The sequence below is a fragment of the Alligator mississippiensis genome, chromosome 5 (genome assembly GCF_030867095.1).
Source record: "Alligator mississippiensis isolate rAllMis1 chromosome 5, rAllMis1, whole genome shotgun sequence".
Lineage (NCBI taxonomy): Eukaryota > Metazoa > Chordata > Crocodylia > Alligatoridae > Alligator > Alligator mississippiensis.
In genome coordinates, this window is record NC_081828.1 from 3853226 (window position 1) to 3879095 (window position 25870).

The following is a 25870-nucleotide window of genomic DNA, read 5'->3' on the forward strand; positions in this document are numbered from 1 at the left end:
TCAATTGATAATGTTGCCAGTCTTATCCATAAGCAATATTAAAACTTTTTTTGCAATTGTAATTTTTTTTTTTCATTTTCTAGCGTCCTTTCTCACCGGGCCCTGGGTGGCCACCCAGTTTGCCCATGCCTGTGTCTGGGTCTGTATGTGTGTGGCAGTAGACAGCGCCTAACACTAAGTAAGTCCATAATCAAGGCCCAGGGTTCTAAGTTCCTACTATAGTACAAGACCAATGCACTTTGCATTTTAATTGGTTGTCATTGTTCACATCCCAGATTGGTGCATGAGATTCCCCTCACCCCACCTGTTTTGATGGCACCTCTGGGTTGTGATAATGGGAGGATCTTGTGGCAGACGAAACCAGGTCTCAAGTACTTTGCACCTCTTGCAGTTCCTGTGAGGTGCAGGCCGTGATAAGCTAAGTCTTGTGTGGGCCAATCAGTGGCAATGCATAGGGGGTGCGTGGGGGTGTATGTGCACCCCCTGAGAGTGCTGGTGCACCTCTTGTCAGGCCATGCTCCCCATTTAGGCAATGGGTGGGGATTGGGGGGGACAGGCGGGAGCGCCAGTCAGTACGATTGGCTGCGGGGGGACCTCCCTTCCTGATTGCTGACTAGACGTGGGGGGGGGGGGGGGGCACATGCCCCCCCCCCGACTAAGGTGGCACCAGTTGCCCGTGGGGCCAATGCTGTAACATGGTACAGTGAGATGGTGTCTTATCAGAGGGCATTTCATTATAAAACACCAGGTCAGGTGTTGGCTGTCTTAGGATGGTCAGGCAGCCTCAGGATACAGTAAGCGTGTACTGAATATCTTTGAAGAACTGGGAGGTGTCAAAATGTGACGTGGTTAAGACTGATTTATATATCCATGGTTCTCAACCTATTTGCCATGGTGGGCCGAGCCACGCTTGCAACTCTTAATGTGTTATGTGGGCTGCACCCATATAACTTATTTCCTGTGTATCCATTAAAAAAATGTTTTAACAGGATGTCACATGGGCCGCAACAGTGTGGTGATTGGGCTACTGGCAGCCAGATGGCCATGGGATGAGAACCACTGGATATACCCTCCATACCTCCTCCCATCAAGGTAGCCTCTGGAGTGACTCTGAATTTGTCAAGATAGTCCAGAAACATAGAGAATAGATGAAAATGTTAAAAATAACTAGCTATAGCTAGCTAATACAGAGCTGTGTCTATATATGTGCTAGCTGGTGACTGGATGGTTCAAAGAAAAATGTATGTATAAAGCTGTATATTTTTAGGGGAGCTTTGGATTTGGGTACTATGGTATCAAAGAAATTATCACTGGTGGGAACTGAACCAAATTTAGAAATTTTTACTGTAATGCTATAGGGAAGTCTCCAATAGCAACGTATCCTTTGTTCAAAGTATCGGCTTGCTAGGGGCCAAGATGTTTTTCAACACCCTGCCCCATTCAACCCAAAATTTGGAATGAATTGCCCCCAAAAGGTACAATATGGTTATGATTGTTCTCCCAACAACATACTCCGTTTGATACAACTGAAGTTCACCTGCTCAGAGTCATTTTATGAGAAAACCAATGCCACCATTGGAGACACAGTACATCACGCTGTGTATTTTCCCAGAGGAAGATTGAATATGTGGTTTGAAATAACCACTGATATTATTGGAAGGGAACAGCTGGAATGGCTTGGATTCCTGTTCCTCTGACAATGCCACAGAAATGCTCTTGGAAGAAAATAAATAAGGAGATTTTTGTGGACGTTGACATCTTCACTGCCAGCTTTTGCTGCAAAAGATGCTTCCTTAATCATGAAAGCTTATGAATCTCTGATTAAGTTAGCCCATACAGTGCATTCCTACCCTCATTTCCCCACCCCTCTGGTCACATTAGAGGAATCTTGAAGAAGTTATAGACCAAGCCAAGCCATCTCTCTGCATCCCTCTTTAAAAAATTACCATTAATACAAACAAGGCAGAAGTTTGGCACCTGAACTCTGGCTTCTGGGAGGTTAGTGCACATGGCCAGTCGCTCCCGCATCACCACATCTGGATAGTGAGTCTTCTGGAAAGTTTTCTCTAGGGCTTCCAGCTGCTGGGCAGTGAAGGCGGTGCGGCTTCTTCTCTGTTTACGATGCTGGGATCCATAGCGGGCCTCCAAAATGATGTCTTGAAATGTACAGCCGTTGGAAGACAAGAAAAGTGGCCAATTTAATTATTGGAATTTGCGTGTTGAGGCCCACACGTGAAATACTTTTTTTGGCATCAGGACCCAGAAAAAAAAAGAAAAAGGAAGAAAAAGAAAAAAACCCAGGGAAGTGAGTGTGGAAGCATAGGGGCTGGGAAACTCATGATAGGGCCAGTCTTGTGCTTGTTGAAGTCAGTGGCAACATGTATGTTGACTTCAGGCAGAGAAGCCAGCACGAGGGTAATTAGCAGGGATCCTCTGATTCTAAAAAATCCTCAATTTTCAGTTAAAAAAGTAACCCCAAATCTACATTTTTCCATGATCAAAATGAAACATCACTTTATACACACACACACATACACACACACACACATATATATATACACACACATAAATATATATACACACACACACACACATATATACACACACACACACACATACATACCAATATCTATATATTTATATAGCTATATAGATATAGATATATATCTATATATAGATGTTACATATTACATGTTACATATATTATTACATATTATTACATGTTTCATATTATATTTTACATATATCTATATCAAGGAATAGATATATATATATATATAATTAGTGGTGTTTCATTTAAATCATGGAAAAATGTGGATTTGGGATTCCTTTTTTTTAACTGAAAATTCGGGATTTTTTTTAAATCAGAGAAAAATGAGGATCCCTGGTGATTAGTGGGAAGAGGGCAAGAACTCAAACATAGCTGCCTATGGTCTTTGTTTTTTAGCTTCTCTGCTAAAGTGTGCGGCTGCCAAGACATTGGGCCATTTTCCCTCTTGTTTGGCCTCTCGTATGTGGCTTATTACACAATTCAAGTCTCCAAATCAGAGCATGTAACATGTGTGCTTGAGCCCCACTCATTTCAAAGCAGATGGTTAAATTCTTCCTTGAATCTCAGTAAATGACCCAATTAGGAATAGTATCCAAATCACCCGAACGCAAGTCTCATGCTATATGCTCCAGCACTAGCCTATCCTTCCGGGTAGATGAGCTAATTCAAGGTCTCTAGGAATACAAATTGCGCCTTTGGCTCTTGGAGATGTGAAAAAGAACAACAACTTTGGGTTGAAGTCCAATAGTGTACAGTCCCAATACAATATAAAAGGGTTTAACTATTACTGTATTTTCATGATGTCATGGGGAGGGGTGAAATCAGTGAAAACAGATTATTCTTCATATTTTAAACCTTGAAATATTATGAACCCAAGCTCTCTGCTCTCATGCATAGCAGGGAGAAAGCTGCAGCAGACACATTCACTAAGAGAAATGTGAATAACAAGTGGAAATCAATAGGAAATCAGATCGAATAAAAATATTCTGACTTCACTAGTCTCCCTTAGACTTTTTTAAATGTAATTTGGAACCTGATTTCAAATAGGAGCAGAGACAGTCACACCAAGGGAAATAACCCTACTAGGGAGAAACGCTGCAGCTTCCGATTTTGCACAGGCAGATTAAGGTTGTTCTTTGCAATAGTTGCTCTTTATCGGAGCTTTTGTCCCAAGTCCCGTGAACCCTCACTGCTGTCACGCCAGTTGGAGAACCACGCAGCTTTGGATCCAAATATCTTTGCTAACAAGCGTAGCAAATCAGCCCCGTGCCTTTTGAATATTCCTGTCCCAAACTTCCAGCTGTTTGAGCCGAGGTCCGATTTTTCGGTGCCTTTCCAGACTGTCGCCGGAGCGCCGCGGTTTCAGCGATCGGGGAAAGGTTTGCGCAGGCTAAAGGTCGTCAGTGGAATACAAAACAGTTTGGTTCTGCATAAGGGACTTTTGTATTCAAGGAATCAAAGTGCTTTGAGCAATTAGATATTCGTAATGCAGGCACTTTGTGTAGGGCAAAGGCAGCCTCCTTCATGCATTCAGAAACAGCTCTCGACACTGCTTGAAGAAAAGTAAAGTCTATGGGCAAGAAACAAGGTGTATCCCTAAGTGGTTTTCAAAGTCCCATGGCGTATCGCTGTAGCTCCAGAAAGAGGGAGAAAAGACCTTGATTTAACATCTTATCTGCAGGCAGGAGCCTTTCGCACATTTTATAGTTAAACCCGCCAGCTCCCCAGAGGAACAGGCTGTTAACAAGGATCTGGGCTGCCATTATTTTAATGCTTTAACTATGTTTCCAGGCTCAGCGCAAGGAGGAGAATATAAATTGCAGGTGAGGCTTTGCCGTTACAATCTGCAACCTCTGTTTTCTGACTTAAGGTCGTTTTGCGTTTGCACCGGTTTATTCCAACTGTCCCTGGGAGGCAGATGTGATCTATGGCTCTGCACTGAAAGATATTCAGAGGTAACAAAATGTGAACCAAGTAACCGCGTAAAAGCCGGCTCGCTTTCAGAGCAAGTTGCAGGTATGCCGATTCCTCTCGGCCAGGATGGTGGAAGGCATGTTTGGCTCATGAGAGGCCTGTTCGATGAATTAGCTGAAGTTATGCAGGGGTGAGATGCCAAGAAATGAACTGAACCTTGGCCGCTCAGAATATGCCAATGGCATTTTTGGTTTCCTGTTTTCAACTCTTTTTGCATTTCCCTGTTTGCTTATGGCTAGGGCTAAAAATATAAAGCCATGTATATCCCATAGCCGTGAGTGTAGCCTCCCCCCATCGTTAGACTCAAGGCCTCCTTTGAAAACACCAGCTCTTAGTTTTCACTCATTTTTTTTTACCACAAAACATCAGAGCAATTCTTCTGTTGCCAAGAAGCCGGAAAGATCACAGCAGGGCGGTATATTTGTGATACCGTGGATTCCCATTTGAACCTCTGGGTTTATCTTGTGAATCAGGTGCACGTGTTTGCACACTCAACAGTGCCGATATGGAGTGGCGCCCTTAAAAGGATCTCGTGGCACCCCGCTCGAGAGTCACTGCCTTATAGCATGTGGAAACTGCTGCTTTCTTGGGAAGCTTCCCGAGAAACCCGGATTCATTTGTATACAGCAGTAGCAGCCAATGGTGAAAAATTCTCCTGGCGTGCAAGGGTTGACACAAGTGACAGTGCCTGTTTCCAACAGCTGTATTTGCTAAATGCATGTAGAGGCACAGAGGAGGGAAAGTATCCTGAGCTGGACCTCCTGACCCCCATTCCTTGATGGTGTCCATGTCTTTGTAAGAGGCCAGTTCCAATGAGACCCTCTTGAGCACCAGAGAATCATTGAATCATAGACAATGAGGGTGTGAAGGGTACTTGGGAGGTCACATCTAGTCCACCCCCCTGCTCCAAGCAGGACCAGCCCCAACTACATCATCCCAGCCAAGGCTTTGTCTACCTGGGTCTTCAAACCTCCAAGGATGGAGACTGCAACACCTCCCTCGGTACCCTGCTCCAGCGCTTCACCGCACTCTTCGTGAGAAAGTTTTTTCTAATGCCCAACTTCAACGTCCCTTGCTGCAGCTTGAGCCCATTGCTCCTTGTCCTGTCATCTGCCCCCACTGAGAACAGCCCAGCCCCATCCTCTTTGCAGGGAGGTGAAGGCTGCTATTCAATCCCTCAGTCTTCTCTTCTGCAGACTAAATCAGCCCAGTTCCCTCAAACTGTCCAAAACATCCCGTCTCTCAGCCTGTCCAATGTATTTGGGTGCTTCTATGAAGCTCTTGCTGTTCATCCAGCCTCGGTTTAATGCGTCCCCTGGATGTTGCTTATCGCTGCTTACTTTGACTCCTCCTTTTCTTCTCGACACCATTTCATGCCCTCCAGCGGGATATCTTGCCGCCCAGGCCCCTGACCTCATCCCCTTCCCTACAGCTGCATCACGCCAGTGCTATTGCTGTTAGCCGTTAACATCACAGGAGCTTCTAGTGCAGTGATTCTCAACCGGGATACTGTCGCACCCTGGGGTGCCTTGAGACCCTTTCAGGGGTGTCGCGGCATGGATAGGTGCGCGCACATGATTTGCAAGATAAAACCCAGAGATTTCAAATAGGAATCCAGAGTGTCAAAACCAGTGTGCCCAGCTGTGGTCTTTCTGAGCTCTCTGCAACAGAAACATTGCTCTATTATTTTTCCATAATCAAAAACAGAGTGAAAACTAAAAGCTGGCATTTTCCAAGGCAGGACTTGAGTCTAACTAGAGGTGCCTCAAGTCCAAAAAGGTTTAGACCCACTGACCTCAAGCAAGTCAGGGCCTTCATTGTGCTCGGAGCTGTACAAAATATTTCTGCTCCCAAGAAGTAATGGGGTCTCTGCCATGCCTGCTGAAGTCAGATTATGCCTCTGGGCATCACCTTGCCAGATTAATCAGTGGCTGCCTAACATTGCTGCTCCTCAGCTGTCATAATTATGTCTTTCTGCAGTATTTTAAATGAACAAAGTGATTTACAAAGCCATGAAAACGTGGCCTCCTACCCTCAAGCCCAAGAGAGCAAGTCTGGTACCGGATGTTCAGGAGGGATCAGCTGAGCTGTGGTCAATATAAGTTCCCAGGGAAGCAGAGTGTTTTGGGGAGATGACGCATTTGATGGGACAAGAAATGGGAGATGTTTAGAAGAGGCATCATGAATAAATCTGCATTACTGAGAACAGGAGACTCTCCAGCTAGGACAAGAGCCCTGCACGAATGACAGGAGAGCTGCTGCTTTGTCGTTCTGATTATCAGTCAACATTGCACAGAAATCCGACGCCGCATTTTCAGATTCAATTTTAGGGGGAAAAACTCAGCTTTTCCCCTGAATATAAGTCAGTAACAACAGATAAAGACCTTGAAGTACTCTTACTTTTACAAAAAATCCCATGGGAGAATTAGAAGAAAACAGGAGAGGAGAGTTAAATGCACTAAAAATATTAAAAACTGCAAAGCCGTTGGTATTTTTATTGCACACACAAAAATGCTGCCAGTACAGCACTCAAGACTGCCAGGGTCCTGAAGGTTGGGTTGACTGCTTATAAATTGGGTATTTCATAAATATTTTTAGAAATATTTTATGCTTCTGTTGATGGAAAAAAAGGCAGACTTTTAACCAGAACAACACAGTGCTTTTTAAAGGTCACAGCAGAAAACCCGATGGGAAGAGCTTGACCACACACCTGTCTAACCCCTGAATGGATAAAGTACCTGGTGGGTAGTAGGAGAAGAAGTTGGATTGATGGCTCAAGACCCACTTCAGTCCTGTTTTATGAACTTAAGTAGGAGTTGTGCCTTGTGTTTGCACTGGGGTGAATTATTTTGCCCTTGGGGTTTCAGTGGGTCTGCAGAGGGATATAGTAGCTCTTTGCCCAGGAGAGAAGGTCCTACCCCCAGATCTCTGATTCAGATGGGGTTACCCCCAGATCTCTCTGGTTCAGATGGGGTTACCTACCCCCAGATCTCTGATTCAGATGGGGTTCTCCTGTAGACATGGGGCAGCTGCTCTGCCCTGTTCAGACGGGTCTGAGATTCTGCACGGGCGAAGAGCGCGACTCGGCGTGAGCACATGCCATTCCCAGTGTTAAAGGCAAAATCCATAAGTTGTTCTTACCAGCCAGTCTCTCTGCCAAGGTGAGGGCGTGCACCGAGGGTCTGTAGTCGGGGGCATGCTGGGCTTGCTGTGCTGCCTGCTGGTGGAGGTTGTACATGGCACTCAGAGAATTCATGGCGTGAAGAGAGTACCCATTCACTCCATAGTGCTGCATGGCGACATCAACCTGGAAAGCCCCAAGCAGAAAAGGCCCAGTTAGAAATGCATTCATCCCAACCACCTGCCGACGGATGAGAGCTGGGGAGCATTGCATTCATGCCACGGCATTAATGTTACCCATCTCAGGTGGGTGCTGGGACATTGCCCTGCATCTGTGTTCATAGAGGACCTCCGGCAGAAGGCATTACATCGAGACGGATGTACTGCCTGTGAAGTCAGGGTGGAGAAACTATCATAAGAACAAGAGGCAAGATAAAGTTGCTCAAATTATTTGCTGGCTGCCTTACAAATACTTAACCACACAACTAGAGCCAATTCTGTGCACTGAAGAGGCACATTCACTAGTCTGCTAGCAGCAGCAAGACTTGCATGGATCCGACAGGAACATATGACCCCAAATCCTAATTTTGCAAAGAAACGGTGATGGGAAATTAACTGCCATTAATCATAGAGGGAGGTGGGGAACCATCCACATCCTAAAAGGATTTCATTTTTGCATGTAGAAGACTTTCCGCTATCCAGGATAGCATCTCAACAAGGAGGAGGGTGCACATGATATGAAAGCAACCACTGACATCAGTAACAGGGCTTTGTCCATTGTGAGCTAGCGGAGGCACGGTATGCTATGGGAACGTCTATGGAAAATTCCCTTATGGCTGCATCAAGTGTCTTTGACTCTTGGCCCTAGGAATGGGAAAGACCTTCCTTCCCATCTCACAAAGCCCATATACGTTGCCTCCACCCGGTTGTCTTCATCGAGAGAAGGGCCTTTGCAGTGCCCTGGACTCATCTCTCCACAGAAATCTGATATGCCGCCTTCTTAACACGACATCTACTTTCCATCTGGGTTATCAGAGGCTTTATAATCAGCAGCTCTGGATTCACTCCTAAACAGGTCCTCAGTCTTATAGCTGAAGAAAGCTAGCCTAATTGATATCACAACACCCATCCCACTCCATAGACAGACTAGTATAACTTGATCGCGCCCAGAGATCGTTAGGGGAGAAGCAATTTTGTTCTGCACAGGGATCACGCACCAAGCCTACCGGCCACTTTAAACTACGGCTGGCTGAAACTGCGTGCAAATAACTTTTTTTCTGGAAATACATTTCGGATTGACCAAAACTGCTTGAATTGATTATGCAAATAACTTCAGGCAAAGGGAGGGAAAAAAAAAACATTGATAAGCCCAGGCTTGAATGCTTTTGCTTTAATGCTGTAGCCTTGAAATGTTTCTATCTGGGGGTTTTGCAATGGTCTGTTTCAACTTGCCGCTGAATTCAAAAGGTAAAGCATCCAAAAATGAAGCAAAGTTTGGCTCAACCTTTTATTTTGATGATGGGGTAGATGGAAAACAACAGCAAATCATTTTGGGTAGAATTGATATGAAAAATGGGTGTTTTACAGTTCAGCTGTCAGCTGGAAGAAAAAAAATCACAGGGGTTTTATCCTATGCTTACAAAGTAAAGTTGGAGAGGGGCTCGTGAAAGGTGGAAGACTTTCACTTATTTTTGGTATAGGAAAAATCCCTCAAGCAGTGAGTGTCTGGTGGCACAAACTCATTCAGATAGCTCTGAAAACCTGACCCAGAAGGTCTAGTGCCCAATACCAGGTTTCCATCTTCTAAACATTTCTTTGCAGCGTCGGCACGTAAAGCGTGGGATAAATGACCCTTCTCTCCATAGAACTTGCTGAACGATTCACCTGTACTACAGTCCGCCTGCTTGAGTTGTGCCAAAGACCTTTTTCTTGGGAAAATCTCTAATAACTCTCACTTCAGGCATACAGGGGTCTAGTGCGAGTACAAAATATGTAACTTTTTTATCATAATAAATAAATCCTAATGCTTTTTGATAGTTCAGAGTCTTTTGTTTTCCTCTAAAGCCATTCCCTTGGCTTTAATGTAAAATGGTTTCGGAAATTACCTCCTGGTGCTGAGCGGTAGCAAGCGTCTTTAGCGGGTGCTCACAAGCCTAATTTAGCTTAGCATATGCACGCAGCTAATTAATGCTCCAGCGCAGCCCTGCACCCTGGCACACACTGCTCACTTTCCAGGCATCAAACAGAAAAGCCTGTAGCTTGGCTTAAGTGGTCCATGTACTGTGTACTGCTCCAGGCATGTGCACGACTGGCAGCAACCTGGCGTATATTGGCAGGGGCAGAGGATAGCAATCTAAGCAAACTATGCCACTAGTCCATGGGCAAGATCTCCACTGCCACAGCCGATATACGCCAGGTTGCTGCCAGTCGTGCACAGTCCTGGAGTGAAACTGGCCTTGGTGGGGTTTCACTTGGGATTCGGGGATATACTGCAAAGTTCGGCCCGGAGCTGGAAGCATGTTGGGCTGAAAAATGCAGCATCTGCTTCGTGGTAGCTGGTTTCATCGATTCATTTGCAGGTCAAAATGAACATTGCCTCTGGTGCCTTTCCCCACGTACCCCAGGAAGAAAGGCAAGGCTGGCTCTGTCTATGCTGGCAGCTCTTTTCTAGCCACAAACCTCTTGAGCTCTGATGCTTTTCCAGCCCTTTCCTCTACATTTGGTTCCTGGTTTTGCAATGAAATACTGGCCACCGCTGAAGTTGCCTTCACGCTTGTACACAAGTATGCTCCGACCTCCGGCACACTGACTCCAGAGCCCCTGGTATATCTAACCCTCAGCTACGCCTGACCTTTCTGCTGCTTCAAAGCATTAATTGGGTTTTTTTAGAGCACTCGTCCAGACCTTGTATTGCTTTCAGTCGCAGTTAAGGAGAGACCCAGCTGCTGGCAATGCTGCCAACAGTGGCTCGGTTTCCGAGAGTAGACATTGCCATCAAGACCGAGGCTAGATTTTCTCTTGGTTTAGATGAACGTAGCTCCAGTGAAGTCAATGGAGCCAGTACAGTTTTTACCTCCCTGTGGGATGTGGCTCATCTAGACCCGTCTTTCTGTACAAATGCAAGCCAGGTTAAGAACCATAGACAATACGGGTTGGAAGGGACCTCAGGAGGTCACATTTAGTCAAGTGTTTTTCACCTTTTATGTACCATTTGTGAACATCAATGGCCAGTCCCGACCCAGTGCCCCTCACTCTCGACCCGCTGCCCCCACCCCCGGACCCCAGGGTGTGCGGCATGGGGGACCCCCAAGCAGCCCCTTGCAGGCTCGAGCTTTGCCAGCCTGCAAGAAAAAAGCCATGGTTTTTCTCCTTTAAAGGAGAATCCATTTTTCAAGTTTGCAACCCTTTCATATACTCACGTGACCCACTTTTGGGTTGCAACCCATAGGTTGAGAAACGCTGCTCTACTCCGGCCCCCTGCTCCAAGCAGGACCAGCCCCAACTACATCATCCCAGGCAAGGCTTTTTCCAGCTGGGTCTTCAACACCTCCAAGGATGGAGCTGCCACCACCTCCCTGGGTAACCTGCTCCAGAGCTGCACCTCTCCTAGTGAGAAAGTTTTCCCTAATATCCAATCTCAACTTCCCTTGCTGCAGCTTGAGACCGTTCCTCCTCAATCCCCATCAGGGTTGGGAATTTGCAGCACTGTGATGTGGATCAGGTTTTCTTTTCTGATGCAGTGTGCACACCTTTGTGGCTTAAAATCCCCACACTAGCAGGTTCAGAGCACAGTGGCACGGCAATCCTATTGGAGACATGGGCCATCTCCAAGCCCAGTTTATTTCTAATTGCTGCCTCATTTCTCGAGTAAGATTTCTATTTGTTTGCACAAAGCCTTTCACCCTCACTCCCTCTGCAAGTCTTAATGGCTGGTAGAAAACACATTCATTGGAGGAAAAAAAAAAGAGGTTTAAAAATAATTAAGGAAACATGAATCCTATCGATATACATTGCAGTTTTATCAATAATTGTCTGGCATGTTGCACTGCAGATGACGGATGTAACTTCTTTGTAGCTGGCAGAATACATACAGCGGCACCGATCCAGGGATTCGGGGGCCAGTGGCAGTTTACATTCGTTGGTTTTTTTTAACCTAGTCGACAAGAGTTAACCGAGATTGCACAGCACCCTGGTTTAGATGTCATTTAACTCAATGCGTCTTCCTAACAAATAAATTAAATATTTAAAAGACACCATGCAGCAATTTCTTTTTTTTTTTTTTAAAGCAGAGGAGGTCATTCATCAAACCACCGCTGTGTTTCACAAGCTGTCGAATTGTGCTTACATTGGTTAAAATAATCTTTATATTTCATTAAGCAACCAAATAAGCAGATCTTCCCCACTGGCTGTATAGATGGCTTTAATTTTCAAAATCTGCAAATGCATCTTTTATGTCTCCCGGTGGCTGGAGGGCCTGGTTAATAACCACCGCCAATCAGAGAATAAAAGCAGAGTTTGATTAGGTGTTACTTTGTATAAATTAGCATTGCGCCGTGAAGGAACCTATCCTAAATTGTCATTGATTAAGTGGGGAAGGAAGCTTCACCTTGTGTCATCGTAATGGCCTGTAGCTTTCTCAGACGGCTCTTGTGCGGAGATGAGAGACTCCAAGAGGGACGAGGGTTAGAGAGGAAAGGAAGAGGGATTTGAAGGTGGGGATAATGCATTATCTGCAGTGAATGGAAACTGCAGAGGACTATCTGCATTTCTTGTACATCCATTGACTGCTGGGACTGCTCTGCAGTATTTGCTGTGCTGACAACCAGCACCATACCTAGACTCCTGGCGGCCCCGGGCGAACTTTTGGTATCGGGCCCCCTTTCACCAGAGATAATGAAAATAAAATAAAATAATAATAATTTTCGAGCCCCTTTTCTGTCTGGTCCCTGAGCGGCCGCCCGGTTCACCCGTGCCTGTGTCCGGCCCTGCCAAGAATAGGGAGCTGTGGATCTCCATGGGGCCCCTTGTACTGGCCGCCTTTTGCTTCTAGAAGAGTTGGACCAGGTCTTGATCCCCTTGTTGAACCAGGTGATCATGGCACTCAGCTCACTGATTTGGGCTTACAGAAGAGGCTGCTCAGCCGTGGGCTCCAACTGCTTAACTCCACGAAGGAATCAGTAGGCGCGTCTACACGAGATGCTAAAGAAGCAGGAGACTAATCCTACTGCGCATTAGTGCATCACAGCAAAAGCTATGCTAACGCGCAGTAGAATGAGTCTCCTGTTCATTAGCGTCACTTAAAAGACATGCACTGGCGCTACTGTGCAGCAAGACCAGTTATTATGCATTAAGCTTAGTACCTATTATTACCTGCATTACAGATACTAAACTTAATGCGCAGTAATTATGGTGCATTAATGCACATGTAGATGTGCCCAATGGCACCTTAAGTGCCAACAGGCATCAAATCCAGCAGTTAGGCACCCCCATGTCAGCCCCTCGAAGCACCTACATTCTCCCACTGCCCAAATTTTGCAGCTACTCATGCCAGGTACCTCCATGTCCTGATGCCCCGATGCATCATGGAGTCCTTACTTCCCATAAACCCCAGCAGGATTCTCAAACTAGACATCCCCCATCTCCCTTGCAGTGGAGCCCAACCCCATTCAGCCATCCGCAAAAGCAAGTGGGGAGGAGAGGGTGGTGCCATGATGCTCCGTAGCTCCATGGTAGAGCAGCATGGAAGACCCACATTCAGCTCCCTCTCTCTGCTTGATCTCGGACCAGAGTTTGCACAAAGGTCTGCATCTCCCAGGCAAATACCCTAGCCACCAGTGCCAGGGGGTTAGGAACGGATGTGTCATGGTCTCTCCCATTGACTCCCTTCTACTGAGCCTAAACAATTTGAATATTTGTGAGCTGGCAACTGAACCTCATTCTCCTAAATGAGTGGCTTAACTCCCAGCTTGGAGTCCCTTGCTCTTTCTGGCCCAATGACTGTGGCCCCGTGCCTTTCCAGCAGTCCCGTTGGCCAACCCAAGCAGCCCCCAGGCTTCTGTAGGCCTTGCTGTTGAGTCCTATCACCCTCCTGCAAGCGGATCTCAGCTCAGGGGAGTTTGGGTCAATGGTAGGACACGTCTCAGTCATTGCACAGCTGAGTTTTGTGATACCTTCTAGTGGATCTTTTAGTGGACCTGATTCTGCAGCGTTTCCTACCCAAATGCATCTCATTTGGGCAAGTAAATCTCCACTCCAGTTGCTGGCAGTGCAAGTAGGCACAGTGGGTTTGGTCCCATGTATTTACAGTACAAGGTAGAGTACGCAACATGGGTTGGCACCCCTGTAGAGTAGCAGGCTGGGCTGCCAATCCCCTCCCTGCTCTATGCCCTGCTTTGCTTCCTTGGGTGCCCCCCGAAACCACGTCAAATAGCAACAGGAATGGCAAATTTGAAAGCAAGGGCACAGAACAGATTTTAAGCCACTGCATTAACGAGGCCTCTTTAGATCCAGGTTTCCCCCCCATGCTGCCGAATCAGACCTGCATGGGCCATATTCAGTCCAATCATTGTAGGCTGCCCTGCCCTGGTGTACAGCATTGATTTCCCTAGATCATGTAGAGCAAGATCCTCGGCTGCCGTACATTACTGTAGTTTCCTTACGGCCGGCCAAGGGTCTGAGCCTTCTCAATTGAACAAACACATAAGGCCAAGCCCTCAGCTGGTATAATTAGAGTTACAGGTGACAAATATTTCTCAGGACAAAGACTTTTATCCTCAGATCCTAGGTACAAGCTCATTGTACCCATGGAGTACCCAAATGAACACAATCAAGGCTAATTCAAGCAAATGTTTCTAAGATGGGCCTGTTTCGATGCTGGTCAAAACCCAGGGCAATCAAATCCAGATTAAATCTGGTTGTCTCTTTTTAGCCACACTGCTCTGCATCCACTGAGGAGCTTGACCCTTTATGCTCATTCATTAAACATGGGCCAAAATTTCCCATCCACACCAATGGTCATTTTCTGTAGGTGACCTTGCATGAGCGCAAGACCAAAAAGCAAGACCAAAAAGCCTGGCATTCCTGTTGAAAGGCTTTAAGGGTCATCTGCGTTTGTTTTAATACAAGTAATTTTTTCTAATACTAAATGTGGCTATTTTGCAAAGCACGTTCATAAATAGGCTGTAGATAGATGAGCATACATTGCAGCAGCAGCTTGAGATTTTCCATATGTGGTGGAGGAGAGCCAGAAATAAAGATGGACATCCAGAATTGGCATTTAGGAATATTTTTGGGCACTTGCTGTTATTTTAATTTGCATTTGTTGGAGCTGGTCCTGCTTGGAGCAGGGGGTTGGACTACATGCGACCTTCTGTGGTCCCTTCCCACCCTTATTTTCCATGATTCAAGTTCTCCCATTGTAGACTATCTGAGGGTATGTTCAATCTATATACAAAATATTACAGTAATTTAAAGCATCAAATAGTAAAAAATGCATTAATATATCCTCCTTCCAGCCTTAATGACGTGTCCACTGATTAAAGTTACCAACTTCATGCAAAATCTCTGGGTTTGTCTACATGGGACATGGATCAGAGTAAGCTAATCGCAAGAGCATCTTGCATAGATATTATAGTCTGGAATAAATGTTACTTTTATTCCAGAATAGTTTATCCTGAGTTTTATTCCTGAATCTATTTTGTCTCTGTGAGAAGATCCTCTGAGATCACTTATTCTGGTCAGTTTTCCCAAACAGACAAGTCCTGATTTGAAGAAAGAAATCTTGTAATATTGAAAATTAGATAGAAAAGAGTCTGGGGTTAAGCACACTAAGCAAACAGACTAACAATTTAAAGTGGTATTTAAAAAAAAAATGAGTGGATACTAGACAAACCCTTATAGCAAAATAACCCACGAATTGAATTAGTTACCTTGGTTGAAGCTGCATCTGTTTGCATCCATCCCAGGTCACTTAAAGCAAACAGGTAAGTATTACTTGTTCCTCCTCCTGTCTAGCAGTGAAGTCCAATGAATGCCTTGACTGTGCAAGTTATCCCAGGATAACTGAATGTCTGTCCAGTCCCGATCTTGGTATTATTATGATGGTATTGAAAACTTTGGAAATTATACCAGGGTGCGTGTACCTCTGCTTATGCCCCAAGACAGGCAGTCTGAGCATTGCCGGGGTCTTGGGCATCTCTGTTCCCCCGCATCTTTCTTTTAAAAAAGAAATTAGTTCTTCCCTACCTTGTAGTTGTGCTGCAAGATCTAATCCACTGATACTTAATGAGGTGGTCAGAGGAGAGCCCTGCTAATGCCTATAAAATAAGGGCTGAAAGGTTATACTCCGCTTTTGATGGACCAACGGCAGGAATAAATCCCAGAGCTGCACCTGCACTGGGCTAACCCTGCTGGTGAAGGCATCTCACATGAGTTCATGTGTAATGTGCAGGGATCCTGGTTTTCTATGATAAAAAAAATCCCCAATTTTTGGATTTAAAAAAGTAACCCCAAATCCACATTTTTCCGTGATCAAAATGAAACACCACTAATATCTATCTATCTATCTATCTATCTATCTAGAAAGATATATCTATATCTATTAGTGGTGTTTCATTTTGATCATGAAAAAATGTGGATTTGGGGTTACTTTTTTATCTGAAAATTGGGGATTTTTTTTTTTAATCAGAGAAAACCAGGATTCCTGGTAATGAGAGGGAGTTAGCCAGGCCAGTTGGCCTTTGTAGATTAAAAATTGAACACTTCAGGCTGCCCCTCTTAGGAAAGTACAGTCTGCAGAAGGTGGTAAAAACTGTGAAAGCGTTTCATGGTCTCCAAATGTAGCCTTGGATGTAGATCACAATTCAGTACAGTACTGTATTGGTGGCAAATGGAAATGGGTTTGGCACATAGAAGGGCAGGCTTCCAGCCAGACGTGTGTTTGGGGGCAATATCCACCTCCAGCAGAGCAAAGGACTCTTACTCTGTTTGTAGAGGATTTTACCATGGCCATGTATTTCCCCAGCTGGGAATTTTCCTAAATGGAGAAACAAATTAAAAAAAAAACCCAACACAACTTTGTTAATATAGCATCAGCTATTTGAAGTAAAAGCAAATGCTTCCACATACCAGTTGCTTTTACTATAATTTGAACAAGTCCATGCGCTTCATTAAAACCTAGAATTGTATGTTGAAAATCAGGGATATATCTATATCTATATCTATATTTTTTTGCATAGCATGTCTCAGGTCTCTTTTCACTGCATAGTCATGTTTTAAATTTGGCGAGACAAATAATGAATCTCTGCCTATATGTGTATGACAGCGACTCAGGACACCATCCTGATGGATAAGTTGCATGTGTTTAGTGTTAAAATGAATCTAAAGGAGTCATAAATAAATGTTCCCTGCAGGAGGTCTGCCTCAATGCCATTTTTTTATTTCCTTAAATTTTTAAGACATAGAAGGTCCAAAATTCGCAGATGATCACACACCGTACGTTTTAAATCAATTTTGTTGCCACTGTGAGGCCAAACCTCAAAGGAAATGCTCGTTTTTGTAGCTGATTAAATATAAATAATTTGAAATATTGCAACAGATTGCTATTCCTCAGCCTCACGTTAAAGACTGGAGGCTACGTGTGCTGTACAAATAAGGATCTAAGGATTTTTTCTCTAAAATACTAGAGAACGAAGGTATTAGTGAGAGCAGCTCCAAAACATCAAACAACACAGTTCTGATCTACCGACAACATTTTCATACCTGCGTGACTCCAAAGAATTAAACTGAGTGCCATCCCAATTGTAGTTCATGTAAATTAGTTGAGACTTAGGACTAATCTGAGTAAATATAAACCTATGTAAAAGAAAACCAGATTTAGGTGCACTTTCCTCGGTTCTATTCAAAGTCATTAGAGATGATTTTAGCACAACCTCTGTTCACTGCCGTAACCACCACATACGCAGAGTCATTTCTGAGGTCTCGTTAAAGTGCCCCCCCCCACCCTTTCCCTAAAAATGATGAAACAGATGAACATTTTAGCAAGCAAACTTTTGAATTACGGTATTTTGCAGAATTTGCTCAATACTGTGAATCTCTTGCATACGAATGAAGAAGAAAATACAAAGTAGATGCAGCTTAACGATGTTGTCTAGCCATTTTTAGACCCTTTCTCACCCTAATAATAATGGAGCATGTCTATTTGTAATCCTGATTTTCAGGGGAAGCATCATGCCAGGATCTAGAGGTCATTTATTAAATAAACCTTGCAGCATCCTTATGAGATAGGGAAGTTTGCTCACGCCAGCTACAAATTCATATGCCATGATACAAAACGGAGAGGAAACCAAGTAACAGAGCCAGCGTTTGGTCAACTCTTTTGATTTTATCATGACTCTTGTGGTATTTGTTGCCCTCCCCCTCCCCACCCTGCAAATCCCCAGCTGCTAGGGTCAAGCGATTAGGTGAGACTTTCAGCTTCCATTAACAAAAGCTAGTTTTGAGTGCTCACGGCGGCAGAGAAACCCTTGCCAATATGATCAGAGGGCTCTGAAGGCTTTCCAACAGGATGGAAATATAACAAACCCCCAAATATAATTGAAAGGCTTGGTTTAAACGTGGTCAGGGTCATGGTGCTAATACTGGCAGTTCATAGAAATCATAAAAATGAGGGTGGGAAGGGAGCTCAGGAGGTCACAACTAGTCCAACCCCCTGCCCAAAGCAGGACCAGCCCCAAATACATCGATCATCCCAGCCCATGTTTTGTGCAACAAGTTGCTGACAGGTTAAACCAGCATCCAAGTGATGCTTCGAGTCCTGGTCCCTTCTGCTAATTCGGCCCGTATTGCTGGTGAGTGACACACGTCCTTCAGACTCCACCGATATAGTGCGGGTGTGTAAAATACCCCCCTCTATTCTTACTGCATGAATGGAAAGATATATTACTACAGAAGCCATCCTATTCCAGAAGAAATATGCTATGCTTAAGCAGCAGGGGTTTTATCTGCTAAAGGAAATTTAAAAGTAGCTTGGACTTGATGCCAGCCCCAGACTTAGGGCAATAGAAATCAGCAGCAGAGCCTCGAATGGCTTCAGTTGTAAAAACGAATTGTTTGAGGACATTTTCCTTATGAACGATGCCAAAATGGCAGTTCAGTGTTGGAGTTAGGTTAACCTAGAGCAGGCACGTCCAACTCATCTGGCCTCGCGGGCTGCAGGAGTGGCACGGAGCTGATCCACCAGATCCAGCTCATGGACCTGATCCGGGCTATGGATCCCCTCTTGCATATCTGATATAACATGTGGCTGGCCAATGTGGTATATGGGTCAATGGGGCAGCACCAAGGGCCAAATTATGGGGCTCTGTGGGATATTGGATACCCCCGATCCAGAGCATTTGAATAACACGCCAGCGGCATGGCTTTCTTATAGCTTCATTCTCCAGTTCAATGGATGTGAACAGCCGGCTCCAGCGGTCAGGCCAGTCACAAACATGTTGCCAGGATGTTCAAGGTCCTTAATCTAGAAACCATCACACCTTTGTGCTTTCAAATCTGACACGAAAGCCACACCTTGATCCAAGTAGTCTCAAAAACGCCATGCAATCAAACCACCAAATTTACCAAGAGCTGAGTTAGGGAAGTTTGCTCATGCCAGCTACAAATTCATATACCGTGATACAAAACGGAGAGGGAACCAAGCACTTAGTCTGACTGCTTATTAAAAAAAAAAAAAGTCAGCAAGCCACCAATGTATTTTTAGCAGTCTTTTTTTTGTTTTTAAGAGGTAAAACAGAAGTAATGTAATTTGGCTTTCAGCCCTGGGTGGGACAGAGCATGGGGCTGGACCTTTTTCATGGTGTTAAAAGCAGTTCCCTGCCAACCCACCTGTAAATAGGCCATTGGGATGGGAATGAAAGATGGGCTAGATATTATCTGTTGAGTCTCTTTGAGAATATCTGTGGCTTAGTTTGGTCTGTAGCACATTTGACTTCTAGTCCCAGGATGATCAAACATGATGGTCTAACTTAGTATTTGATCCTCGGAGCAGGTGTTGAGGACACTGTCACCTGGATGGTAGGACAACACCTTATAAGTGTCCCATAAACACTAAAAGATCATTCAAATAGGCATTTGGGCCCCATAAAAAGAGACTCTTGAATTAGGCACCAGTTTTCAATGAAGACCTTTGTTTTATAGAGATATTGTGGGAAAAGAGCCTCAGTGCTCCTCATTTCAGGGCTGGTTTTGTAGTGATTATATCTATAGCCTCAATGATTCACTGTGAAGTAGTAGATGCGGGTAGGGTTCATAACACTGGCAGATAAATTAAGCAAGCTGGACATTTTCACAGCTGGCACGGGACAAAGGCATCAGCAAAGCAAGGACAGGTTTTACTAGTGTGAGCCGGTCTCTAATTTCACCGGTGCAATCATGACTGCAATAACCCTGGGTCTGCTCAGAAAGAAAAAGCAGCCTCTCTCTCCTTGTGAAATACGAATTGGCCTTTAAACATTTTAGCTCAGCCTCATTTATGTTACAAACATATCGTTTTAATAATATGTATGTCCCGATTAGAAAATGTGACTGCACAAGTCGCCCACAGCGGAAGCGATTTTGTTTAAACTGAGCTTGTTTTCTAGATCTCACTGAGATTTGAGCACTAAGCCAGTTTTGAAGTAACCCCCCCCAAACCAGTGATCCAGAGACAGAGAGCTTGTGAGCACAGGAAAGTTTTTTTCATACATGCCACCCAGGATCCCAGGCTTTCAATTGTGTTGATCTGGTCTGATGACTGTAAAAATGAGGATAAATGCACCGTAGACTTTGCTGCTAGGTGTTTCTGCTCAGACTAAAGCAGTTTTGAATGAATAGGATGCTGGTAGATGCTTTACCTTACTCTAATGTTCCAAGAACGTAACACATCCAATGAGCCTTACAACTCCAGGGCGTTTTAATGCCCGGGGAGAAGCAGCATTCATATTTAACTACTTTCCTGACTCTTCCATGCTTGATTTCTCGACCTTAGCTTAGATTAATGCTAGTTCCCTTCCACTCATGAAATAAGCTATTTCTTCTATGGCAAATTCTCAGTCACCAGTATGGAAAAATAGAGGCCATTACAGGAGTAGCGTGTCTTGATTTGCAGGACAAAATGTGATAACGATATCGTAGCTGGAAATAACTGCAGATGCATCCAATGCTTCCTTATTCCTGGGAGCACAGGGGTATTTTGATGAATGCAGCCTCGGTACCTTGCTTTGCAGGTACGGCCTAGCCATCAGCAGGTAACTTTGCAAGAAATCATCTGTAACAAGCATAACCAGCCCTGCCTCATTCTCAACGTGCAAGGAGATGATGCTGGGTTTTTTTTTCCCTGTCCCAGAGGCATGTTTGCTCTGATCGGTTTTGCACCGCATGCATTTGACAAGGAATAAACCTCGGCGATTCAGTCCTCTGTTGCCATCGGACTCTGCACCGCTTCTGCCTACAGCTTCCCGTTAAAAGGCTCGGATGACAAGGTGTCTGCCCCTTCTGTTAGGAAACTGCTCTCTATCTTAACAGCTGGATCTGTTAGGATATCCCCCTTCCTACCCATTTTGTCTTTCCTGGCATGGGTTCATAGGCTGGTCTGACAGGAACAGCGTAGACCTTTCAGATAGTAACACCGTAGACTATGATGAGAATCAAACTATCGCCCCTATTCTTTTGTCCCCCACCACTACCTAAAGGACCAAAGCCTGCCGGAGTCACCTGCTTGTGCAATTTAATACGGTGGCAATGCCTGACCCCAAACTGCATGAAGCATTGGAAAGACCTCCCCCAGCTTTCAGTAGGCTTTGAGTCGGGTCCACAGGAAAGCTCCAGGTTTGGACTGACATAAATCTGAAAGTCAAATTCCTTCAATGGACAGTTCGTTTCATTTAAGAGCTGCAGCGTTCCCACCCGGTCCCCCACACATCCTCACAATCATCACGATTCAACGAGTGCTGCAGAAAAGCAGGCCAGCCTTACAGTACCTCTATCATAACAGGAACATGTTGGCTTCTTTCAGTCTCTTTTTCCTCTGCCTTCTCTATGCTGCCAGTGATTTTTTTACTTTAAATAAGGTATCGAATAACGTCACTTGAATACTTCCATTTTGCACACTCCTAGTTGAAAGTCTCTCATTCATCACCCGAAGCTAAGCTTTTCAAACCCGACGCCCATATTTATGCATCTCGGTAGGGGTGTCCTCCTACTAAAGAGTAGCCGACCACCTCCATATCTAGTTGAGATGGATGGAAATTTGGCAACTTCAAACATTAGGTTGATGCATCTTGGAGCCTAAATGTGGATTGGAAAGCTGAACTTTAGGCAAGGAGGTTTGAAATATAAAGCCAGCAGCTGTTTTATGGCTTGTGATGATTCTGGTTTGACTGGTGAGACGAAGCTGAAGGTACTGGAGGAATCCCAGTTAGGTCTGGACACTGTTCTCAACTCCTCTGTTAGGGCATGTTTGATTAGGAGAGACGGGTGGCATCGGGCACAAAATCCAGTCTGCTAATATACGGTTCTGTTACTTTCTGATACAGATGAGGAGTTAAATGCCAGCAAAAGAGAGAACCATACTGACTACGTAAAACAGATACGGCTCCATCATTTTTCTGGCTACAACAGGGTTCCCTGGGTTTTGCAATGTAACAATTGGCTTTCTGAAGTCCTAAGGAAAGGATACTTAGATGAATTAGAAAAGGGGCCCTCTAATATGCTCTCGGGGTACTAGACTTAACATATAATTCCTGATATGTTTTAATATTAAAGTGCAATGGTATAAATGAATATTACCCACAGCTACGTTTTCAACAAGGCAAGTTCAAAGCCCTTCATCCTCCGTCAGCCTACTGTCCTCTCCAGCAGTTTTGCACCCTCCTCATTCTTGCATTTATTAAAAAAATTACAGGTGGAGGCAGGAAATGAGTTGAGAAGGCCATCAATGTTAGGCCTGATTCTTTCATGCTGATATAAATCTCCACTGACATCAGACAAGGTGCGTTGGTAGAAAACTGGTAGAAGAGGAGAATGGACCCACTACGTCTATGTGCAGTAAGCTAGTTTTAAACCCGGGCTGTGTGTGTAGTTAAATGGGAATAAAACCACACCAGTCTTTGGGTGTCTTTGGTAGAAGAAAGCTCTGGGGTGAAACCCATGGGCCAGAGGAGTGGCACGGAGCTGATCCACAGGCTAGATCCAGCTCATGGACCTGATCCAGCCTATGGATCCCCTCTCACATGCCTGATACAGCATGCGACTGGCCAGCACAGTGTATGGGTCAATGGAGCAGCACCAAGGGCTGGATTTTGGGGCCCTGGAAACTGGGGACCAGATTTGGTGCTCAAGTTCCATGGATATTATTGGAAAGTAACTGCAAGTGGAAGCAGGATCTGGCCCTAGGAGTGCTTAGGGGTGGGAAAAGTCTCAACAACAGGTTCCTGAAGAATTGGCCTCTATTATGGAGTAGAAACCCTCCCCCAGATTCGGATCTCCCCTATGCCAGGCTCCAAACCAGGCAGGCACTCCAGCTTTGTGCCTCTACTTCAGACCTGCCTTCGTGGGCTTTCGAGCAGGGAGCTAAGTGAGTTAAAACTCCCCTCTTGTAAGTGTAGAGCAAAGACAAGTCCAAGCAAGATCAGCATTGGTCCTCTGGCATTTAAAGTCCCACTCTCTTCCTTTACTGGGAGTCAGGTGACTTGAGAGGTGACAAGGGTGCCATTTAACATCCCAGAGGAAAGGCATCTAGTAGGGTTATAAGGTGTGTGTGTGCATGTGTGCGACCCAGAAGGGGTGCCTGCCTATCCGGTACCGATGACCTACCGCAGGTCTGCCTAGCAAACCATCTCCTCTGCAGGACTGGACAGGGGGGAGGCATCCAATTTTCCCTTTCCTGTTGATTTAGGCAGCCTGCCTAAAATAACCTCACCCAGCTCCGGAGACCATCCCAGGTAGAGCAGCTCCTTGGAAAGCCTGGTCCATTCTGCCCTACATTTAAATGAGGCCTCTCAAACCACCAAACTGTCTCAAAATTCCCCCAAGCCCTTTCCATTATGATCTCTCTCACTGATTCAGCTAATAACAGATTTATTTCCTCATTTGCTTTTGTGCTGCAAGCAGAAGTAAGAGGAAAACAGGCGGGGAGGGTTCCCTCCAGCCCTGCCTTTGGGGAAGCGGGAGGCTACTTCCAGACAAAACTGTTATCCATTAACATCCAATTATCACTTGGTCCAAGCCATTAATTATAAATCAGGCTCCTAATTGGGATAATTAGCTCTCTGCTACTTAATGTAGCATGACTGATGCGTTTGGAAAGAATGTAATCACTCCATTTGTTTAGCGTTGGGAGAACAAATCCAACTCTCATGGTTTAATTTCTGCCTTATCGTCCTTCTCAGCAGCACTCAAAAGCCCTTCACGGCGCTGTTAATTGTTGGGGGATCAGGGCTGTGATGGGCGCATGGCAGTGCCCCCCTCCCTTTCCCCCCCACAGGATACAGAAAAATGGGAAAGTCCCTTTCCAAACATTGTCCTGGCATCAGGGAGCTTGCCTTGGGTCTATTCTCCTTTTTAATTATGTCTCTTTTGCTAATGAACTTTCCAGCCTGGCAGATCCCATGTATGTACCCCGATAACTTACAGCAATCACATTGCAGCTCCCCCCCCCCAATTGAAGTGTATCAATTAAAAACAATTTAAAAAAGGGGGGTGTAGGGGGGAAGACTTTATCCGACAATGATTTTAGGATCCCTCCTACACAGAGAGAGACTTGGTGAGAAGTCCCCATGCTACTCCACAAGTGTGCTGGCTCTGAAGGCATTTTTGGAAGATTCGTTAAGCATCTGGTCGGGAGAAAGTTTGATCGTTTTGTCAAGCCCTAAATGAATCAAAGATGTCCCCGACCCGTGCCAAAGGCAGTTAGTTAAATATATTCGCCTGCTCTGTCATTGCTTTAGAAAGGGGGGTTAGCTAGGAGCAGAAAAAAAAAAGACAAAACCCCCCAAAACAGCTTTCAATGCATGTTTTCTTGTTAAAAAAAAAGAACCTAGTGATACTGTAATTCCGTGTTATTTTCGTTGGCTTCTTACAACTCCGGTTCCTTGGTAAATACACCTCCTAGGAGGTCTCAAAATCGTTTATAGGAGATCTATCTATCTATCTATCTATCTATCTATCTATCTATCTATCTATCTATCTATCTATCTATCTATCTATCTATCTGCACACTTTATCCATATATATTTATATATACATGATATATATAATTTAAACCCCCCCCCCCCCCCATCGGCTTGATGTTTCATTAATGAGGGCTGTTCGGAGCCGGCTATAGCTGGGGGACATGATTAGATATTTATTACTGTCATTTACATGGAAAACTTGAGGATCCAACCAAGTGGAACTGGGAGGAGGAGAAGAGGGAAGGGTGGTGGTGGGGGAATTAAACAATAGACATCAGGTCAGATCTCAGGACGGTCCAAGTGTGGTTGGAGGGGCAGGGAAATATTCTTGTCTCTCCAGAAAAGTGCTGAGACGGGAATAAAACTTTGGCATCAGCTCTCCGAGGGGCGCAGAAAGAGCTGCCCCAGCCCTAGGGTGAAGCCCAGACCCCAGGAATGAAACTGACAGGGGAGGGATGAAACTGACCCGATCCCCCCCGTGAAACTGACAGAGACCCCCTTCCCCGGCGCGGGCTCGCCGCTCGCTCCCATTCCCACGCGGCTCTGATCGCGCTCTTCCTGCAGATGTGGTCTTTCTAGACAACATCTGTACGTGGGTGTCCAAAGATCACTGCACCGGGGGTGGGGAGGGCAGGGCCTGGGGGGCCACATCTTTCTAATCTCCTAATATTCGTTCTCCTTTCGCCAGGCTCCGCATGTGGGCTGGTAAAAGGCGGAGAAAGGAGTCCAGGGAGGCATGCAGGAATTTTAATATATATATATATAGAGAGAGAGAGAGAGAGAGATGGGGGGTGGGGGAATTTGAAGGCAGAAATAACCCCCACCCGGGCGGGGGAGGGGGCGTATTACCAAATGGATCGATTTAAGAGAGGGCAGAAATGGTTGGCAAGTGATACGAGCCCAGTTGCAGAGGATAGAGCCCTTCCAACATCGATTTCGATACCAACACGCAGTCCTGGGGAGTGGGAGATGGAGGGAAGAGGAGAGGCATCCCCCCCCCCCCCCCAGCCAGGTAGGT

The 25870-nt window shown here is 45.2% G+C and overlaps 1 protein-coding gene across 1 annotated transcript in view; it reads right to left on the minus strand.

Moving 5' to 3' along the window:
• The window catches only part of DMBX1 (diencephalon/mesencephalon homeobox 1), a 33647-nt gene that overhangs the window by 4781 nt on the left and 2996 nt on the right, over window positions 1-25870 (minus strand). The window contains exons 2-3 of the mRNA XM_006258532.2: window positions 7669-7832; window positions 1978-2173 (exon numbers count right to left, since the gene is read on the minus strand). Of these exons, the coding sequence (XP_006258594.1) occupies window positions 1978-2173; window positions 7669-7820 (348 nt within the window). The 5' untranslated portion in view covers window positions 7821-7832. The remainder of the gene's footprint in view (window positions 1-1977; window positions 2174-7668; window positions 7833-25870) is intronic.